The following is a 21,716-nucleotide window of genomic DNA, read 5'->3' as shown; positions in this document are numbered from 1 at the left end:
CCTGTGCTTGAATGGCTGCCCCCATGGCTACCCAGCAGCTTGTTTATATAAACTATAGTAGTACTTATCTGTTATCTACTGTGTATCCTGTGCTTGAATGGCTGCCCCCATGGCTACACATCAGCTTGTTTATATAAACTATAGTAGTACTTATCTGTTATCTACTGTGTATCCTGTGCTTGAATGGCTGCCCCCATGGCTACACAGCAGCTTGTTTATAGAAACTATAGTAGTACTTATCTGTTATCTACGTGTATCCTGTGCTTGAATGGCTGCCCCCATGGCTACACAGCAGCTTGTTTATATAAACTATAGTAGTACTTATCTGTTAACTACTGTGTATCCTGTGCTTGAATGGCTGCCCCCATGGCTACACATCAGCTTGTTTATATAAACTATAGTAGTACTTATCTGTTATCTACTGTGTATCCTGTGCTTGAATGGCTGCCCCCATGGCTACACAGCAGCTTGTTTATATAAACTATAGTAGTACTTATCTGTTATCTACTGTGTATCCTGTGCTTGAATGGCTGCCCCCATGGCTACACAGCAGCTTGTTTATATAAACTATAGTAGTACTTATCTGTTATCTACTGTGTATCCTGTGCTTGAATGGCTGCCCCCATGGCTACACAGCAGCTTGTTTATATAAACTATAGTAGTACTTATCTGTTATCTACTGTGTATCCTGTGCTTGAATGGCTGCCCCCATGGCTACACAGCAGCTTGTTTATATAAACTATAGTAGTACTTATCTGTTATCTACTGTGTATCCTGTGCTTGAATGGCTGCCCCCATGGCTACACAGCAGCTTGTTTATATAAACTATAGTAGTACTTATCTGTTATCTACTGTGTATCCTGTGCTTGAATGGCTGCCCCCATGGCTACACAGCAGCTTGTTTATATAAACTACAGTAGTACTTATCTGTTATCTACTGTGTATCCTGTGCTTGAATGGCTGCCCCCATGGCTACACAGCAGCTTGTTTATATAAACTATAGTAGTACTTATCTGTTAACTACTGTGTATCCTGTGCTTGAATGGCTGCCCCCATGGCTACACAGCGGCTTGTTTATATAAACTATAGTAGTACTTATCTGTTATCTACTGTGTATCCTGTGCTTGAATGGCTGCCCCCATGGCTACACAGCAGCTTGTTTATATAAACTATAGTAGTACTTATCTGTTATCTACTGTGTATCCTGTGCTTGAATGGCTGCCCCCATGGCTACACAGCAGCTGGTTTATATAAACTATAGTAGTACTTATCTGTTATCTACTGTGTATCCTGTGCTTGAATGGCTGCCCCCATGGCTACACAGCAGCTTGTTTATATAAACTATAGTAGTACTTATCTGTTATCTACTGTGTATCCTGTGCTTGAATGGCTGCCCCCATGGCTACACAGCAGCTTGTTTATATAAACTACAGTAGTACTTATCTGTTATCTACTGTGTATCCTGTGCTTGAATGGCTGCCCCCATGGCTACACAGCAGCTTGTTTATATAAACTATAGTAGTACTTATCTGTTATCTACTGTGTATCCTGTGCTTGAATGGCTGCCCCCATGGCTACACAGCAGCTTGTTTATATAAACTACAGTAGTACTTATCTGTTATCTACTGTGTATCCTGTGCTTGAATGGCTGCCCCCATGGCTACACAGCAGCTTGTTTATATAAACTACAGTAGTACTTATCTGTTATCTACTGTGTATCCTGTGCTTGAATGGCTGCCCCCATGGCTACACAGCAGCTTGTTTATATAAACTACAGTAGTACTTATCTGTTATCTACTGTGTATCCTGTGCTTGAATGGCTGCTCCCATGGCTACACAGCAGCTTGTTTATATAAACTATAGTAGTACTTATCTGTTATCTACTGTGTATCCTGTGCTTGAATGGCTGCCCCATGGCTACACAGCAGCTTATTTATATAAACTATAGTAGTACTTATCTGTTATCTACTGTGTATCCTGTGCTTGAATGGCTGCCCCCAAGGCTACACAGCAGCTTGTTTATATAAACTATAGTAGTACTTATCTGTTATCTACTGTGTATCCTGTGCTTGAATGGCTGCCCCCATGGCTACACAGCAGCTTGTTTATATAAACTACAGTAGTACTTATCTGTTATCTACTGTGTATCCTGTGCTTGAATGGCTGCTCCCATGGCTACACAGCAGCTTGTTTATATAAACTATAGTAGTACTTATCTGTTATCTACTGTGTATCCTGTGCTTGAATGGCTGCCCCCATGGCTACACAGCAGCTTGTTTATATAAACTATAGTAGTACTTATCTGTTATCTACTGTGTATCCTGTGCTTGAATGGCTGCCCCCATGGCTACACAGCAGCTTGTTTATATAAACTACAGTAGTACTTATCTGTTATCTACTGTGTATCCTGTGCTTGAATGGCTGCCCCCATGGCTACACAGCAGCTTGTTTATATAAACTATAGTAGTACTTATCTGTTATCTACTGTGTATCCTGTGCTTGAATGGCTGCCCCATGGCTACACAGCAGCTTGTTTATATAAACTATAGTAGTACTTATCTGTTATCTACTGTGTATCCTGTGCTTGAATGGCTGCCCCCATGGCTACACAGCAGCTTGTTTATATAAACTACAGTAGTACTTATCTGTTATCTACTGTGTATCCTGTGCTTGAATGGCTGCTCCCATGGCTACACAGCAGCTTGTTTATATAAACTATAGTAGTACTTATCTGTTATCTACTGTGTATCCTGTGCTTGAATGGCTGCCCCATGGCTACACAGCAGCTTATTTATATAAACTATAGTAGTACTTATCTGTTATCTACTGTGTATCCTGTGCTTGAATGGCTGCCCCCAAGGCTACACAGCAGCTTGTTTATATAAACTATAGTAGTACTTATCTGTTATCTACTGTGTATCCTGTGCTTGAATGGCTGCCCCCATGGCTACACAGCAGCTTGTTTATATAAACTACAGTAGTACTTATCTGTTATCTACTGTGTATCCTGTGCTTGAATGGCTGCTCCCATGGCTACACAGCAGCTTGTTTATATAAACTATAGTAGTACTTATCTGTTATCTACTGTGTATCCTGTGCTTGAATGGCTGCCCCCATGGCTACACAGCAGCTTGTTTATATAAACTATAGTAGTACTTATCTGTTATCTACTGTGTATCCTGTGCTTGAATGGCTGCCCCCATGGCTACACAGCAGCTTGTTTATATAAACTACAGTAGTACTTATCTGTTATCTACTGTGTATCCTGTGCTTGAATGGCTGCCCCCATGGCTACACAGCAGCTTGTTTATATAAACTACAGTAGTACTTATCTGTTATCTACTGTGTATCCTGTGCTTGAATGGCTGCCCCCATGGCTACACAGCAGCTTGTTTATATAAACTACAGTAGTACTTATCTGTTATCTACTGTGTATCCTGTGCTTGAATGGCTGCCCCCATGGCTACACAGCAGCTTGTTTATATAAACTATAGTAGTACTTATCTGTTATCTACTGTGTATCCTGTGCTTGAATGGCTGCCCCCATGGCTACACAGCAGCTTGTTTATATAAACTACAGTAGTACTTATCTGTTATCTACTGTGTATCCTGTGCTTGAATGGCTGCCCCCATGGCTACACAGCAGCTTGTTTATATAAACTATAGTAGTACTTATCTGTTATCTACTGTGTATCCTGTGCTTAAATGGCTGCCCCCATGGCTACACAGCAGATTGTTTATATAAACTATAGTAGTACTTATCTGTTATCTACTGTGTATCCTGTGCTTGAATGGCTGTCCCCATGGCTAAACAGCAGCTTATATATATATAAACTATAGTAGTACTTATCTGTTATCTACTGTGTATCCTGTGCTTGAATGGCTGCCCCCATGGCTACACAGCAGCTTGTTTATATAAACTACAGTAGTACTTATCTGTTATCTACTGTGTATCCTGTGCTTGAATGGCTGCCCCCATGGCTACACAGCAGCTTGTTTATATAAACTATAGTAGTACTTATCTGTTATCTACTGTGTATCCTGTGCTTGAATGGCTGCCCCCATGGCTACACAGCAGCTTGTTTATATAAACTACAGTAGTACTTATCTGTTATCTACTGTGTATCCTGTGCTTGAATGGCTGCCCCCATGGCTACACAGCAGCTTGTTTATATAAACTACAGTAGTACTTATCTGTTATCTACTGTGTATCCTGTGCTTGAATGGCTGCCCCCATGGCTACACAGCAGCTTGTTTATATAAACTACAGTAGTACTTATCTGTTATCTACTGTGTATCCTGTGCTTGAATGGCTGCTCCCATGGCTACACAGCAGCTTGTTTATATAAACTATAGTAGTACTTATCTGTTATCTACTGTGTATCCTGTGCTTGAATGGCTGCCCCATGGCTACACAGCAGCTTATTTATATAAACTATAGTAGTACTTATCTGTTATCTACTGTGTATCCTGTGCTTGAATGGCTGCCCCCAAGGCTACACAGCAGCTTGTTTATATAAACTATAGTAGTACTTATCTGTTATCTACTGTGTATCCTGTGCTTGAATGGCTGCCCCCATGGCTACACAGCAGCTTGTTTATATAAACTACAGTAGTACTTATCTGTTATCTACTGTGTATCCTGTGCTTGAATGGCTGCTCCCATGGCTACACAGCAGCTTGTTTATATAAACTATAGTAGTACTTATCTGTTATCTACTGTGTATCCTGTGCTTGAATGGCTGCCCCCATGGCTACACAGCAGCTTGTTTATATAAACTATAGTAGTACTTATCTGTTATCTACTGTGTATCCTGTGCTTGAATGGCTGCCCCCATGGCTACACAGCAGCTTGTTTATATAAACTACAGTAGTACTTATCTGTTATCTACTGTGTATCCTGTGCTTGAATGGCTGCCCCCATGGCTACACAGCAGCTTGTTTATATAAACTATAGTAGTACTTATCTGTTATCTACTGTGTATCCTGTGCTTGAATGGCTGCCCCATGGCTACACAGCAGCTTGTTTATATAAACTATAGTAGTACTTATCTGTTATCTACTGTGTATCCTGTGCTTGAATGGCTGCCCCCATGGCTACACAGCAGCTTGTTTATATAAACTACAGTAGTACTTATCTGTTATCTACTGTGTATCCTGTGCTTGAATGGCTGCTCCCATGGCTACACAGCAGCTTGTTTATATAAACTATAGTAGTACTTATCTGTTATCTACTGTGTATCCTGTGCTTGAATGGCTGCCCCATGGCTACACAGCAGCTTATTTATATAAACTATAGTAGTACTTATCTGTTATCTACTGTGTATCCTGTGCTTGAATGGCTGCCCCCAAGGCTACACAGCAGCTTGTTTATATAAACTATAGTAGTACTTATCTGTTATCTACTGTGTATCCTGTGCTTGAATGGCTGCCCCCATGGCTACACAGCAGCTTGTTTATATAAACTACAGTAGTACTTATCTGTTATCTACTGTGTATCCTGTGCTTGAATGGCTGCTCCCATGGCTACACAGCAGCTTGTTTATATAAACTATAGTAGTACTTATCTGTTATCTACTGTGTATCCTGTGCTTGAATGGCTGCCCCCATGGCTACACAGCAGCTTGTTTATATAAACTATAGTAGTACTTATCTGTTATCTACTGTGTATCCTGTGCTTGAATGGCTGCCCCCATGGCTACACAGCAGCTTGTTTATATAAACTACAGTAGTACTTATCTGTTATCTACTGTGTATCCTGTGCTTGAATGGCTGCCCCCATGGCTACACAGCAGCTTGTTTATATAAACTACAGTAGTACTTATCTGTTATCTACTGTGTATCCTGTGCTTGAATGGCTGCCCCCATGGCTACACAGCAGCTTGTTTATATAAACTACAGTAGTACTTATCTGTTATCTACTGTGTATCCTGTGCTTGAATGGCTGCCCCCATGGCTACACAGCAGCTTGTTTATATAAACTATAGTAGTACTTATCTGTTATCTACTGTGTATCCTGTGCTTGAATGGCTGCCCCCATGGCTACACAGCAGCTTGTTTATATAAACTACAGTAGTACTTATCTGTTATCTACTGTGTATCCTGTGCTTGAATGGCTGCCCCCATGGCTACACAGCAGCTTGTTTATATAAACTATAGTAGTACTTATCTGTTATCTACTGTGTATCCTGTGCTTGAATGGCTGCCCCCATGGCTACACAGCAGCTTGTTTATATAAACTATAGTAGTACTTATCTGTTATCTACTGTGTATCCTGTGCTTGAATGGCTGCCCCCATGGCTACACAGCAGCTTGTTTATATAAACTACAGTAGTACTTATCTGTTATCTACTGTGTATCCTGTGCTTGAATGGCTGCCCCCATGGCTACACAGCAGCTTGTTTATATAAACTATAGTAGTACTTATCTGTTATCTACTGTGTATCCTGTGCTTGAATGGCTGCCCCCATGGCTACACAGCAGCTTGTTTATATAAACTACAGTAGTACTTATCTGTTATCTACTGTGTATCCTGTGCTTGAATGGCTGCCCCCATGGCTACACAGCAGCTGGTTTATATAAACTATAGTAGTACTTATCTGTTATCTACTGTGTATCCTGTGCTTGAATGGCTGCCCCCATGGCTACACAGCAGCTGGTTTATATAAACTATAGTAGTACTTATCTGTTATCTACTGTGTATCCTGTGCTTGAATGGCTGCCCCCATGGCTACACAGCAGCTTGTTTATATAAACTATAGTAGTACTTATCTGTTATCTACTGTGTATCCTGTGCTTGAATGGCTGCCCCCATGGCTACACAGCAGCTTGTTTATATAAACTATAGTAGTACTTATCTGTTATCTACTGTGTATCCTGTGCTTGAATGGCTGCCCCCATGGCTACACAGCGGCTTGTTTATATAAACTATAGTAGTACTTATCTGTTATCTACTGTGTATCCTGTGCTTGAATGGCTGCCCCCATGGCTACACAGCAGCTTGTTTATATAAACTATAGTAGTACTTATCTGTTATCTACTGTGTATCCTGTGCTTGAATGGCTGCCCCCATGGCTACACAGCAGCGTGTTTATATAAACTATAGTAGTACTTATCTGTTATCTACTGTGTATCCTGTGTTTGAATGGCTGCCCCCTTGGCTACACAGCAGCGTGTTTATATAAACTATAGTAGTACTTATCTGTTATCTACTGTGTATCCTGTGCTTGAATGGCTGCCCCCATGGCTACACAGCAGCTTGTTTATATAAACTATAGTAGTACTTATCTGTTATCTACTGTGTATCCTGTGCTTGAATGGCTGCCCCCATGGCTACACAGCAGCTTGTTTATATAAACTATAGTAGTACTTATCTGTTATCTACTGTGTATCCTGTGCTTGAATGGCTGCCCCCATGGCTACACAGCAGCTTGTTTATATAAACTATAGTAGTACTTATCTGTTATCTACTGTGTATCCTGTGCTTGAATGGCTGCCCCCATGGCTACACAGCAGCTTGTTTATATAAACTATAGTAGTACTTATCTGTTATCTACTGTGTATCCTGTGCTTGAATGGCTGCCCCCATGGCTACACAGCAGCTTGTTTATATAAACTATAGTAGTACTTATCTGTTATCTACTGTGTATCCTGTGCTTGAATGGCTGCCCCCATGGCTACACAACAGCTTGTTTATAGAAACTATAGTAGTAAGTACAATGGGCGGGACTTGTGTGTGATTGGCAGGTGGGCGGGTTGAGAGAGGCAAAGAAGGAGGAGTTATTTCCAGGCTAAAATGAGTAATGAGAAGAGTGGGAGCCCGGGAGACACACAGGGCTCAGATATGTTGAAGCCGCAGCCAATGAAGGGAAGTGAGGAGGGACACGCCCCCTGAGACCAGCGATAGACGTCAGAGCCTGTGCCACGTCGCTGTCACTCACACGAACTGAAAGAAAAAGTATTCAGGAGACGGCAGCGCACACGTGACTGTGGGGGCGGGACTAGCGGTTGCTAAGGTTACACAGACGCGTGAGAGACGCAGGGCGTGACGTCCGGAAGGCGGGGCAATAAAGGGGTGGGTGGAGCTCGGCCTGTTTATTTCCTGTCAGTGTCAGTCCCGAAAGTAAAAGGAAGCGAAACTGTTACAGTAAAGTCGGCCTGAAGCGCCCGGACACTCCGCCATGAAGTTCGTGTATAAACAGGAACATCCCTTTGAGAAGCGCCGCTCTGAGGGCGAGAAAATCCGCAAGAAATATCCCGACCGAGTCCCGGTGCGTCACTTCTACTTCAATTTCTTCTCTTATTTACCTCTCAGTCCTCCGAGTAACTCCCCCGACACTGACACACTGACAGACTGACAGACTGGGGGTAGAACCCGGGGAGACTGGGGTTATTAGAATATTCTGATGTAACTGGAGCCAATCAGAGCAGTAGAACAGTGTGTGAGTTAGAGGAAGCAGCAGCCAATCAGAGCAGTAGAACAGTGTGTGGGTTAGAGGAAGCAGCAGCCAATCAGAGCAGTAGAACAGTGTGTGAGTTAGAGGAAGGAGCAGCCAATCAGAGCAGTAGAACAGTGTGTGAGTTAGAGGAAGCAGCAGCCAATCAGAGCAGTAGAACAGTGTGTGAGTTAGAGGAAGGAGCAGCCAATCAGAGCAGTAGAACAGTGTGTGAGTTAGAGGAAGGAGCAGCCAATCAGAGCAGTAGAACAGTGTGTGAGTTAGAGGAAGCAGCAGCCAATCAGAGCAGTAGAACAGTGTGTGGGTTAGAGGAAGCAGCAGCCAATCAGAGCAGTAGAACAGTGTGTGGGTTAGAGGAAGCAGCAGCCAATCAGAGCAGTAGAACAGTGTGTGGGTTAGAGGAAGCAGCAGCCAATCAGAGCAGTAGAACAGTGTGTGGGTTAGAGGAAGCAGCAGCCAATCAGAACAGTAGAACAGTGTGTGGGTTAGAGGAAGCAGCAGCCAATCAGAGCAGTAGAACAGTGTGTGAGTTAGAGGAAGCAGCAGCCAATCAGAGCAGTAGAACAGTGTGTGAGTTAGAGGAAGGAGCAGCCAATCAGAGCAGTAGAACAGTGTGTGGGTTAGAGGAAGGAGCAGCCAATCAGAGCAGTAGAACAGTGTGTGAGTTAGAGGAAGGAACAGCCAATCAGAGCAGTAGAACAGTGTGTGGGTTAGAGGAAGCAGCAGCCAATCAGAACAGTAGAACAGTGTGTGGGTTAGAGGAAGCAGCAGCCAATCAGAGCAGTAGAACAGTGTGTGGGTTAGAGGAAGCAGCAGCCAATCAGAATAGTAGAACAGTGTGTGAGTTAGAGGAAGGAGCAGCCAATCAGAGCAGTAGAACAGTGTGTGGGTTAGAGGAAGCAGCAGCCAATCAGAGCAGTAGAACAGTGTGTGAGTTAGAGGAAGGAGCAGCCAATCAGAGCAGTAGAACAGTGTGTGAGTTAGAGGAAGCAGCAGCCAATCAGAGCAGTAGAACAGTGTGTGAGTTAGAGGAAGCAGCAGCCAATCAGAGCAGTAGAACAGTGTGTGAGTTAGAGGAAGCAGCAGCCAATCAGAGCAGTAGAACAGTGTGTGGGTTAGAGGAAGGAGCAGCCAATCAGAGCAGTAGAACAGTGTGTGAGTTAGAGGAAGCAGCAGCCAATCAGAGCAGTAGAACAGTGTGTGGGTTAGAGGAAGCAGCAGCCAATCAGAGCAGTAGAACAGTGTGTGGGTTAGAGGAAGCAGCAGCCAATCAGAGCAGTAGAACAGTGTGTGGGTTAGAGGAAGCAGCAGCCAATCAGAGCAGTAGAACAGTGTGTGGGTTAGAGGAAGCAGCAGCCAATCAGAACAGTAGAACAGTGTGTGGGTTAGAGGAAGCAGCAGCCAATCAGAGCAGTAGAACAGTGTGTGAGTTAGAGGAAGCAGCAGCCAATCAGAGCAGTAGAACAGTGTGTGAGTTAGAGGAAGGAGCAGCCAATCAGAGCAGTAGAACAGTGTGTGGGTTAGAGGAAGCAGCAGCCAATCAGAGCAGTAGAACAGTGTGTGAGTTAGAGGAAGGAGCAGCCAATCAGAGCAGTAGAACAGTGTGTGAGTTAGAGGAAGGAGCAGCCAATCAGAGCAGTAGAACAGTGTGTGAGTTAGAGGAAGCAGCAGCCAATCAGAGCAGTAGAACAGTGTGTGGGTTAGAGGAAGCAGCAGCCAATCAGAGCAGTAGAACAGTGTGTGGGTTAGAGGAAGCAGCAGCCAATCAGAACAGTAGAACAGTGTGTGGGTTAGAGGAAGCAGCAGCCAATCAGAGCAGTAGAACAGTGTGTGGGTTAGAGGAAGCAGCAGCCAATCAGAGCAGTAGAACAGTGTGTGGGTTAGAGGAAGCAGCAGCCAATCAGAGCAGTAGAACAGTGTGTGGGTTAGAGGAAGCAGCAGCCAATCAGAACAGTAGAACAGTGTGTGGGTTAGAGGAAGCAGCAGCCAATCAGAGCAGTAGAACAGTGTGTGGGTTAGAGGAAGCAGCAGCCAATCAGAACAGTAGAACAGTGTGTGGGTTAGAGGAAGCAGCAGCCAATCAGAGCAGTAGAACAGTGTGTGGGTTAGAGGAAGCAGCAGCCAATCAGAGCAGTAGAACAGTGTGTGGGTTAGAGGAAGCAGCAGCCAATCAGAACAGTAGAACAGTGTGTGGGTTAGAGGAAGCAGCAGCCAATCAGAGCAGTAGAACAGTGTGTGGGTTAGAGGAAGCAGCAGCCAATCAGAGCAGTAGAACAGTGTGTGGGTTAGAGGAAGCAGCAGCCAATCAGAGCAGTAGAACAGTGTGTGGGTTAGAGGAAGCAGCAGCCAATCAGAGCAGTAGAACAGTGTGTGGGTTAGAGGAAGCAGCAGCCAATGAGAGAAGCTGTAACAGTTGAGTGTCAGACTAATAAGAAAGTTGTTGATTGGCAGGTTATTGTGGAGAAGGCGCCCAAAGCCAGAATAGGAGATCTGGACAAGAAGAAATACCTGGTACCCCCCGACCTTACAGGTGTGTATTGTGTGTGTGTATATATATATATATATCTTGTCTTGTGTCCCATAATGCATCTGGGTAACGACCGCTGATATCAGTACAGTGCAGGAGCTGCCATGTGTTTGCTCTCTGTGTCTCCATTGTTACTCGCTAGGGGTATGTGGGCGTGGCTGGGTGTATGTGGGCGTGGCTGGGTGTATGTGGGCGTGTGCTGTGAGTAGTCAGTGACTGTGTGTTTGTTCCTCACTAGTCGGACAGTTTTACTTCCTGATCAGAAAGAGAATTCACCTCCGGGCAGAGGACGCTCTCTTCTTCTTTGTCAATAATGTCATCCCCCCAACCAGCGCCACCATGGGCCAGTTGTACCAGGTAAGTGTCAGGGGAGGGGCTAATGGGACTGACAGTTTGCCCTGGGGAGGGGTAGCTCAGTACAGGTTCTCATCCTACACCCATATATCATAACTGCCTGCATGAGGGGGAGGAGCTGCAGTTTAATTGGGGCGAGTATAGTGGGAGTGAGTATGGAGGGGCTACATGGGAGGAGCTGGAGTATAGTGGGAGTGAATAGTGGGAGGAGCTGGAGTATAGTGGGAGTGAATATAGTGGGAGGAGCTGGAGTATAGTGGGAGTGAGTATGGAGGGGTTACATGGGAGGAGCTGGAGTATAGTGGGAGTGAATATGGGTGTTACATGGGAGGAGCTAAGGTATAGTGGGAGGAGCTGGAGTATAGTGGAGTATAGTGGGAGTGAGTATGGAGGGGTTACATGGGAGGAGCTGGAGCATAGTGGGAGTGAGTATAGTGCGGGGAGCTGGAGTATAGTGGGAGTGAATAGTGGGAGGAGCTGGAGTATAGTGGGAGTGAATAGTGGGAGGAGTTGGAGTATAGTGGGAGTGAATATGGGAGGAGCTAAGGTATAGTGGGAGTGAGTATAGTGGGAGGAGCTGGAGTATAGTGGGAGTGAATAGTGGGAGGAGCTGGAGTATAGTGGGAGTGAATATGGGGGGTTCCATGGGAGGAGCTAAGGTATAGTGGGAGTGAGTATAGTGGGAGGAGCTGGAGTATAGTGGGAGTGAGTATGAGGGGTTACATGGGAGGAGCTGGAGTATAGTGGGAGGAGCTCGAGTATAGTGGGAGTGAGTATAGTGGGAGGAGCTGGAGCAGAGTGGGAGTGAGTATGAGGGGTTACATGGGAGGAGCTGGAGTATAGTGGGAGTGAATAGTGGGAGGAGCTGGAGTATAGTGGGAGTGAACATGGGAGGAGCTGGAGTATAGTGGGAGTGAATAGTGGGAGGAGCTGGAGTATAGTAGGAGTGAATATGGGAAGTTACATGGGAGGAGCTGCAGTATAGTGGGAGGAGCTGGAGCAGAGTAGTGAGTATGAGGGGTTACATGGGAGGAGCTGGAGTATAGTGGGAGTGAGTATGAGGGGTTACATGGGAGGAGCTGGAGTATAGTGGGAGTGAATATGGGTGTTACATGGGAGGAGCTGGAGTATAGTGGGAGTGAGTATAGTGGGAGGAGCTGGAGTATAGTGGGAGTGAGTATGAGGGGTTACATGGGAGGAGCTGGAGTATAGTGGGAGGAGCTGGAGCAGAGTAGTGAGTATGAGGGGTTCCATGCACATAACTGAGTGTTTCTTTTGTCCCCTCACACACAAGGAGCACCACGAGGAGGATTTCTTCCTGTATATTGCCTACAGTGATGAGAGTGTATATGGCATGTGAGTGCCCCGCCTCCTCCAGAACCCCTGAGTCCCGCCTCCTCTCTACTTCCTGTTTGTTTCATTGTGCCCCTGGGGCTGTATTTGCTTTTTTTGGGGTGGGGGCTGCACTTCCTGCCCCTCTTTCCTTGGCATTTCCATAAGGGGGGGGGTATTTGATTTTGCCAAGTCCAATACAGATACTAAAGAGATGTTGTGGCCCCAGGGGCCCGAGCCTCCGCTCCTTGTGGATTTAGACTGTCCCTTTTTCCTGTACAATCTAATGGGATTTTATTGGAGCACAGAGATGTGAGGAGTTGTGTGTGGCCCCCGGGGGCCTGATAGTCATTTCTATGTTGTGTGCAGTGAGGAAGGAAATAAAAAATTTGTCTCAGCCCGAGGGCCCGTCTCACTCATTGGTCCCCTCACTTAAAGGGCAAGGAAAGTGTAAAATAGAATAAGGCTAGAAATGGTGTATTTTGTATTTTACTAAACATAACCTTATTGCACCACAAGCCTAATCAAACAAACCATCTTGTGACTTTGTTATACATCTTTGCAAGACTAAGACTGTGCACATGCTCAGTGTGATCTGGGATGCTCAGGGGTCGACACAAATGATCAAACAGCACAAGTCAAATAATATCTGCCAGAAGCCGATCCAGTAAGGCGAGGGCTCCCCCTGCTGTTAGAAAGTAGTTAGGGACTGTCTGACAATTCCTATCCTGAGCAGTAAATGAAGGGAGAATTTCACTGCATACACTTGGGTTTATTATAAAAATGGTTGACATGTTTTAATTAAAGTATATTGGAGATCATTTCTTTCATTAAAGAAAGTAAAAATGGGATTTATTTTTTTGCCTTTAATTGTACTGACATCTCCAATACTGTGTTATTATATGAGGAGTGTCTGTAGCTGAGTCATGTGACTATATAATGTACTGTGTATACAGACTATACATACACGATCCCCCCAGTACAGCGCCATTAGTATGTACAGTATTGTGTTATGTCCCCATCAGTGTGACGTCTGGGGGGCAATGGGATTGTCATAGGAACATAAACTGGGCCCTTGTGTCATTGTGAGTCTGTACTAACGGCACATGGAATGTTCTATTTACTATGTTACTGAGGCAGGAGTCTTAAACACACAGTAATCATGTTGGCAGGAGGAGGAGGAGAACTATACACAGAGTATTAGTAGAAGGGACGAGCTAGGAGTATTATACACAGTATTGGCAGGAGGGGAGGAGCTAGGAGTATTATACCAGAGTATTGGCAGGAGGAGGAGTATTATACCAGAGTATTGGCAGGAGGAGTATTATTATACTAGAGTATTGGCAGGAGGGGAGGAGGTAGGAGTATTATACCAGAGTATTGGCAGGAGGAGGAGCATTATACAGAGTATTGGCAGGAGGAGTATTATTATACTAGAGTATTGGCAGGAGGGGAGGAGGTAGGAGTATTATACCAGAGTATTGGCAGGAGGAGTATTATTATACTAGAGTATTGGCAGGAGGGGAGGAGGTAGGAGTATTATACCAGAGTATTGGCAGGAGGAGGAGCATTATACAGAGTATTGGCAGGAGGAGTATTATTATACTAGAGTATTGGCAGGAGGGGAGGAGGTAGGAGTATTATACCAGAGTATTGGCAGGAGGAGGAGCATTATACAGAGTATTGGCAGGAGGAGTATTATACCAGAGTATTGGCAGGAGGAGTATTATACCAGAGTATTGGCAGGAGGGGAGGAGCTAGGAGTATTATACCAGAGTATTGGCAGGAGGGGAGGAGCTAGGAGTATTATACCAGAGTATTGGCAGGAGGAGTATTATACCAGAGTATTGGCAGGAGGGGAGGAGCTAGGAGTATTATACACAGAGTATTGGCAGGAGGAGTATTATACCAGAGTATTGGCAGGAGGGGAGGAGCTAGGAGTATTATACACAGAGTAACCTTTATTAGAGGGTACAAACGTTATTTATTACAGGAGAGAGAAAAAAAAATAAAGATTCTGTCCATTATTTACACAAGCCGCACCCCCACCCCGGGACATACAAATAAATGCTCCCAGGGGAGTAGGGACTCTGCAGGGGCAGATCACATGGAAAGTTCACTCCACCCCCTCTGTGGATGCCCCTCCCACCCCACAAAATTACCTGCCCCCACAGTCTTTCCCTTCTCGCCTTGGTCCATTGTGATGAGCTAAAGACAAATGTTCCACAAGCTCTAGGGTGGGGTACACTGCGCCCCTCAGTCTCTGTATTTGGGGTCAGGGGCGGAGTCATGGCTCTTCCTTTAGCGCTGTGCCCCCTGACCCCCGTCCCCCCCTGCACTTCTGGCAGTAATAGACATCAGGGACGTTACTCTTGCGGATCTTTGCGCAGGACAAGTGCACCCACGTGCAGCAAATGTTACACTCGATCATCGGCCGCCCAGCGAACGGCTTCTCACAGTAACACGTCACCAGGTCCCACGAGTCGTCCCCTGCGGAGAGAGAGAGGAGGGCGGGGCGTGAGGAACCCTAGGAGAGGAGGGCGGGGCGTGAGACGAGGAACCCAATGAGAGAAGGGCGGGGCGTGAGACGAGGAACCCAATGAGAGGAGGGCGGGGCGTAAGGTGAAGGGCATGAGGCAAGGAACTCACGAGTGAAGGGCGGGGCTTGGGGCAAGGAACCAATGAGAAGAGGGTGGGGTGTGAGGCAAGGAACGAATGAGAGGAAGGCGGGGCTTGGGGCAAGGAACCAATGAGAAGAGGGTGGGGTGTGAGACAAGGAACCAATGAGAGGAGGGTGGGGTGTGAGACAAGGAACCAATGAGAGGAGGGTGGGGTGTGAGGCAAGGAAGCAGTTAGAGTGGTGCTATGTACAGATCCATGCTGGTACATGAGGGGGCACATGCTGGGGGTATGGATACACAGGGAACACATGTAACATAGGGAACCCCTAGCCATTAAACCCCGCCCCTGAGGAGCAATGCTGTGTGTGACAGGCCAATTCCATGCCCCACCTTTATTCTCCAGATAATGACAGTTATACCCCAAGTGCCACTCACCTGACTCCACCATAATATCCTCATCCATCACTTGGGTGTCGGTATCACTGGAGCTCCCGCCTCCATCTCGGCTGCTTTCTGCACTGGGGGGCAGTTGGGGGGCAGGTAGTGACCCCGCGGGTCTCTCGTCCCTCTCCTCCTCGTCCGTATCCGTATCACTCATCGTCACGCCCCCCCGGTGCAACTGCCGCCTTTTCCTGCGACTGCCCTTTTTCACTTGCTCCCCGCTGCCGCCTATGGGCCCCCCAGTCTTCATGATGCTGTTGCCCCCCCCTCCCTGGGACTTGGCTTTCATAACAAAAGTCTCAATAGTGCTGATATCAGAGGTTGCGGGGGGTTGAGGGGGGTCAGAGGGTACTGGGAGTTGTGGGGAGGAGTCCCAGCCGTCGCTTTCCTCTGTTCGGTGGGGAGACACAGAGCTTGGAGGGGTCCATGGACGCTCCTGTGGGGGTACAAAGTAAGTATCTTTCTGCCCCTCCCCAGTGTTACCCCTCATAAGGAGGCCACTTACCTCTGTAGCGGGGGTGGGGATGTACCCAGCGTACGTCAGCACGAAACTGCAAAATCGATTAAAGTCTTCCACCGTGCGCGAGCGTTTCTGGGGGGGCTAAAGAGACACAGTCACCCCGTGTACTTTAACTCACCAGCCAACCATATTGTATTGTCTACAAACTCGCCCTAAGCTCCTCCCACCTCCCTTACATCACCTGCCCCATCTCACCTGAGACAGAGACTTGAGGTTCAGCGGTGGATCTAGGGAGAAAAGGGGAAATGTCACTCTCCTGCTACGGAATGGAGCCCAACACAGGGTGCATGCAATCCTTATTGGTCTATTGCTAAGCCCCACCCACTGCTCTACAACTCTAACTGTCCCCTCTCCTCTGTTACACACCCCTCTAACTGTCCCCTCTCCTCTGTTACACACCCCTCTAACTGTCCCCTCTCCTCTGTTACACACCCCTCTAACTGTCCCCTCTCCTCTGTTACACACCCCTCTAACTGTCCCCTCTCCTCTGTTACACACCCCTCTAACTGTCCCCTCTCCTCTGTTACACACCCCTCTAACTGTCCCCTCTCCTCTGTTACACACCCCTCTAACTGTCCCCTCTCCTCTGTTACACACCCCTCTAACTGTCCCCTCTCCTCTGTTACACACCCCTCTAACTGTCCCCTCTCCTCTGTTACACACCCCTCTAACTGTCCCCTCTCCTCTGTTACACACCCCTCTAACTGTCCCCTCTCCTCTGTTACACACCCCTCTAACTGTCCCCTCTCCTCTGTTTAACTGTCCCCTCTCCTCTGTTACACACCCCTCTAAACTGTCCCCTCTCCTCTGTTACACACCCCTCTAACTGTCCCCTCTCCTCTGTTACACACCCCTCTAACTGTCCCCTCTCCTCTGTTACACACCCCTCTAACTGGTCCCCTCTTCCTCTGTTACACACCCCTCTAACTGTCCTCTCCTCTGTCTACACACCCTCTAACTGTCCCCTCTCCTCTGTTAACACACCCCTCTAACTGTCCCCTCTCCTCTGTTACACACCCCTCTAACTGTCCCCTCTCCTCTGTTACACACCCCTCTAACTGTCCCCTCTCCTCTGTTTACAACACCCCTCTAACTGTCCCCTCTCCTCTGTTACACACCCCTCTAACTGTCCCCTCTCCTCTGTTTACACACCCCTCTAACTGTCCCCTCTCCTCTGTTACACACCCTCTAACTGTCCCCTCTCCTCTGTTACACACCCTCTAAACTGTCCCCCGTCTCCTCTGTTACACGACCCCTCTAACTGTCCCTCTCCTCTGTTACACACCCCTCTAACTGTCCCCTCTCCTCTGTTACACAGCCCCTCTGTTACACACCCCTCTATGTCCCCTCTCCTCTGTTACACACCCCTCTAAACTGTCCCCTCTCCTCTGTTACACACCCCTCTAACTGTCCCCTCTCCTCTGTTACACACCCCTCTAACTGTCCCCTCTCCTCTGTTTACACACCCCTCTAACTGTCCTCTCTCCTCTGTTACACACCCCTCTAACTGTCCCCTCTCCTCTGTTACACACCCCTCTAATTGTCCCCTCTCCTCTGTTACACACCCCTCTAACTGTCCTCTCTCCTCTGTTACACACCCCTCTAACTGTCCTCTCTCCTCTGTTACACACCCCTCTAACTGTCCCCTCTCCTCTGTTACACACCCCTCTAACTGTCCCCTCTCCTCTGTTACACACCCCTCTAACTGTCCCCTCTCCTCTGTTACACACCCCTCTAAACTGTCCCTCTCCTCTGTTACACACCCCTCTAACTGTCCCCTCTCCTCTGTTACACACCCCTCTAACTGTCCCCTCTCCTCTGTTACACACCCCCCTCTAACTGTCCCCTCTCCTCTGTTACACACCCCTCTAACTGTCCCCTCTCCTCTGTTACACACCCCTCTATCTGTCCCCTCTCCTCTGTTACACACCCCTCTAACTGTCCTCTCTCCTCTGTTACACACCCCTCTAACTGTCCCCTCTCCTCTGTTACACACCCCTCTAACTGTCCTCTCTCCTCTGTTACACACCCCTCTAACTGTCCCCTCTCCTCTGTTACACACCCCTCTAACTGTCCCCTCTCCTCTGTTACACACCCCTCTAACTGTCCCCTCTCCTGTTACACACCCCTCTAACTGTCCTCTCTCCTCTGTTACACACCCCTCTAACTGTCCTCTCTCCTCTGTTACACACCCCTCTAACTGTCCCCTCTCCTCTGTTACACACCCCTCTAACTGTCCCCTCTCCTCTGTTACACACCCCTCTAACTGTCCTCTCTCCTCTGTTACACACCCCTCTAACTGTCCTCTCTCCTCTGTTACACACCCCTCTAACTGTCCCCTCTCCTCTGTTACACACCCCTCTAACTGTCCCCTCTCCTCTGTTACACACCCCTCTAACTGTCCTCTCTCCTCTGTTACACACCCCTCTAACTGTCCCCTCTCCTCTGTTACACACCCCTCTAACTGTCCTCTCTCCTCTGTTACACACCCCTCTAACTGTCCCCTCTCCTCTGTTACACACCCCTCTAACTGTCCCCTCTCCTCTGTTACACACCCCTCTAACTGTCCCCTCTCCTCTGTTACACACCCCTCTAACTGTCCCCTCTCCTCTGTTACACACCCCTCTAACTGTCCCCTCTCCTCTGTTACACACCCCTCTAACTGTCCTCTCTCCTCTGTTACACACCCCTCTAACTGTCCCCTCTCCTCTGTTACACACCCCTCTAACTGTCCTCTCTCCTCTGTTACACACCCCTCTAACTGTCCCCTCTCCTCTGTTACACACCCCTCTAACTGTCCCCTCTCCTCTGTTACACACCCCTCTAACTGTCCTCTCTCTGTTACACACCCCTCTAACTGTCCCCTCTCCTCTGTTACACACCCCTCTAACTGTCCCCTCTCCTCTGTTACACACCCCTCTAACTGTCCTCTCTCCTCTGTTACACACCCCTCTAACTGTCCTCTCTCCTCTGTTACACACCCCTCTAACTGTCCCCTCTCCTCTGTTACACACCCCTCTAACTGTCCCCTCTCCTCTGTTACACACCCCTCTAACTGTCCCCTCTCCTCTGTTACACACCCCTCTAACTGTCCCCTCTCCTCTGTTACACACCCCTCTAACTGTCCCCTCTCCTCTGTTACACACCCCTCTAACTGTCCTCTCTCCTCTGTTACACACCCCTCTAACTGTCCCCTCTCCTCTGTTACACACCCCTCTAACTGTCCTCTCTCCTCTGTTACACACCCCTCTAACTGTCCCCTCTCCTCTGTTACACACCCCTCTAACTGTCCCCTCTCCTCTGTTACACACCCCTCTAACTGTCCTCTCTCTGTTACACACCCCTCTAACTGTCCCCTCTCCTCTGTTACACACCCCTCTAACTGTCCCCTCTCCTCTGTTACACACCCCTCTAACTGTCCTCTCTCCTCTGTTACACACCCCTCTAACTGTCCCCTCTCCTCTGTTACACACCCCTCTAACTGTCCCCTCTCCTCTGTTACACACCCCTCTAACTGTCCCCTCTCCTCTGTTACACACCCCTCTAACTGTCCCCTCTCCTCTGTTACACACCCCTCTAACTGTCCCCTCTCCTCTGTTACACACCCCTCTAACTGTCCCCTCTCTGTTACACACCCCTCTAACTGTCCCCTCTCCTCTGTTACACACCCCTCTAACTGTCCCCTCTCCTCTGTTACACACCCCTCTAACTGTCCTCTCTCCTCTGTTACACACCCCTCTAACTGTCCCCTCTCCTCTGTTACACACCCCTCTAACTGTCCCCTCTCCTCTGTTACACACCCCTCTAACTGTCCCCTCTCCTCTGTTACACACCCCTCTAACTGTCCCTCTCCTCTGTTACACACCCCTCTAACTGTCCCCTCTCCTCTGTTACACACCCCTCTAACTGTCCTCTCTCCTCTGTTACACACCCCTCTAACTGTCCCCTCTCCTCTGTTACACACCCCTCTAACTGTCCCCTCTCCTCTGTTACACACCCCTCTAACTGTCCCCTCTCCTCTGTTACACACCCCTCTAACTGTCCCCTCTCCTCTGTTACACACCCCTCTAACTGTCCCCTCTCCTCTGTTACACACCCCTCTAACTGTCCCCTCTCCTCTGTTACACACCCCTCTAACTGTCCCCTCTCCTCTGTTACATACCCCTCTAACTGTCCCCTCTCTGTTACACACCCCTCTAACTGTCCCCTCTTCTCTGTTACACACCCCTCTAACTGTCCCCTCTCCTCTGTTACACACCCCTCTAACTGTCCTCTCTCCTCTGTTACACACCCCTCTAACTGTCCTCTCTCCTCTGTTACACACCCCTCTAACTGTCCCCTCTCCTCTGTTACACACCCCTCTAACTGTCCCCTCTCCTCTGTTACACACCCCTCTAACTGTCCCCTCTCCTCTGTTACACACCCCTCTAACTGTCCCCTCTCCTCTGTTACACACCCCTCTAACTGTCCTCTCTCCTCTGTACACACCCCTCTAACTGTCCCCTCTCCTCTGTTACATACCCCTCTAACTGTCCCCTCTCCTCTGTTACACACCCCTCTAACTGTCCCCTCTCCTCTGTTACACACCCCTCTAACTGTCCCCTCTCCTCTGTTACACACCCCTCTAACTGTCCCCTCTCCTCTGTTACACACCCCTCTAACTGTCCCCTCTCCTCTGTTACACACCCCTCTAACTGTCCCCTCTCCTCTGTTACACACCCCTCTAACTGTCCTCTCTCCTCTGTTACACACCCCTCTGTCACATGCCCCTCCCCCAGCAGTATGAGGCAGTTTCGGGGTCACACACAGAGACAATGACGTACCTTCAGGACTCGCCTCCCCATTGGTTGTCTCCAGCATGTTCAGGTTCAGCTCCCGATACCCCCGGCGGGGCAGAAGTGAGTCTGGCGCGAGTTCCTCTCAGGCAGTAACTGCCCCTCCGGGGGGCGAATGTGCAGCTCCTGCCGCCCCTCAGCTCAGACACAATTACCCCCAGTCAATAAGTTGCCCCAGTCCGGTCTAATTCGCTGCCACTTGGGATCCAACCCCTCCCGAGCCGCCTGCTCTCCCGTCTCAGGGAACACCGGAGATACAGTTCAGCCGCAATGCATTACTGCCCTTGTAGTCCGAGAGCCGCGGCTACAACTGCATAAGCCGGCCTATTTCTATAGGCACGAACTACACTTCCCAGGAACGCTCGCGCCTTTCAGCCCTCCCATCAACCCCCGCGCTCAGCTAATACTCCTCACGGGAAGGGCGGGGCAAGAGGCGCGTGCGCAGTAAAGACTAACTGCCCAGGGCACGCAGGGAAATGTAGTTCTTTGTCTTGTCTTTGACGTCAGACGCTGTACTCACAGTATGGGATAGTACTTTCCATAGGAAGTGTGTGGTGCAACGTTATACCGCTAATGTACAGACCCTTGTGTCGGATTCCCGCGCACAGTTAGAAGACCCAGGACCCCTGT

General features: G+C 48.0%; 2 protein-coding genes across 3 annotated transcripts; one reads left to right on the top strand and one right to left on the bottom strand.

The window, feature by feature from the left end:
• Positions 1–8,084: 8,084 nt before the first annotated feature.
• Positions 8,085–13,067, top strand: LOC121402296 (gamma-aminobutyric acid receptor-associated protein). Its single transcript, XM_041589014.1, has 4 exons — positions 8,085–8,270; positions 10,908–10,986; positions 11,222–11,340; positions 12,632–13,067. The coding sequence occupies exons 1-4, from the start codon at positions 8,181–8,183 to the stop codon at positions 12,695–12,697; spliced, it is 354 nt and encodes a 117-aa protein (XP_041444948.1). The 5' UTR covers positions 8,085–8,180; the 3' UTR covers positions 12,698–13,067.
• A 1,548-nt stretch (positions 13,068–14,615) lies between these two features.
• phf23l.L (PHD finger protein 23 like L homeolog) lies at positions 14,616–21,686 on the bottom strand. 2 transcript variants are annotated; one of them, NM_001096889.1, is given in 5 exon segments: positions 14,634–15,159; positions 15,726–16,167; positions 16,237–16,332; positions 16,447–16,478; positions 21,075–21,304. In NM_001096889.1, coding segments are annotated over 5 exon segments (810 nt in total). In that variant the 5' UTR covers positions 21,112–21,304; the 3' UTR covers positions 14,634–14,956.
• Positions 21,687–21,716: the final 30 nt, after the last annotated feature.

Source organism: Xenopus laevis, chromosome 3S (assembly GCF_017654675.1).
Source record: "Xenopus laevis strain J_2021 chromosome 3S, Xenopus_laevis_v10.1, whole genome shotgun sequence".
Classification (NCBI taxonomy): domain Eukaryota; kingdom Metazoa; phylum Chordata; class Amphibia; order Anura; family Pipidae; genus Xenopus; species Xenopus laevis.
This window is presented reverse-complemented; position numbering and strand designations above follow the sequence as displayed.

Coding starts and splice junctions, on each gene's coding strand:
- LOC121402296 (XM_041589014.1), top strand. CDS start 8,181: ATGAAGTTCGTGTATAAACAGGAACATCCCTTTGAGAAGCGCCGCTCT. Junction 10,987..11,221: donor GGTACCCCCCGACCTTACAG/GTGTGTATTGTG, acceptor GTTCCTCACTAG/TCGGACAGTTTTACTTCCTG. Junction 11,341..12,631: donor CCATGGGCCAGTTGTACCAG/GTAAGTGTCAGG, acceptor CTCACACACAAG/GAGCACCACGAGGAGGATTT.
- phf23l.L (XM_041587736.1), bottom strand. CDS start 21,095: ATGGGGAGGCGAGTCCTGAAG. Junction 16,168..16,236: donor TCCCCACCCCCGCTACAGAG/GTAAGTGGCCTC, acceptor GTACCCCCACAG/GAGCGTCCATGGACCCCTCC. Junction 15,160..15,725: donor GGATATTATGGTGGAGTCAG/GTGAGTGGCACT, acceptor CTCTCTCCGCAG/GGGACGACTCGTGGGACCTG.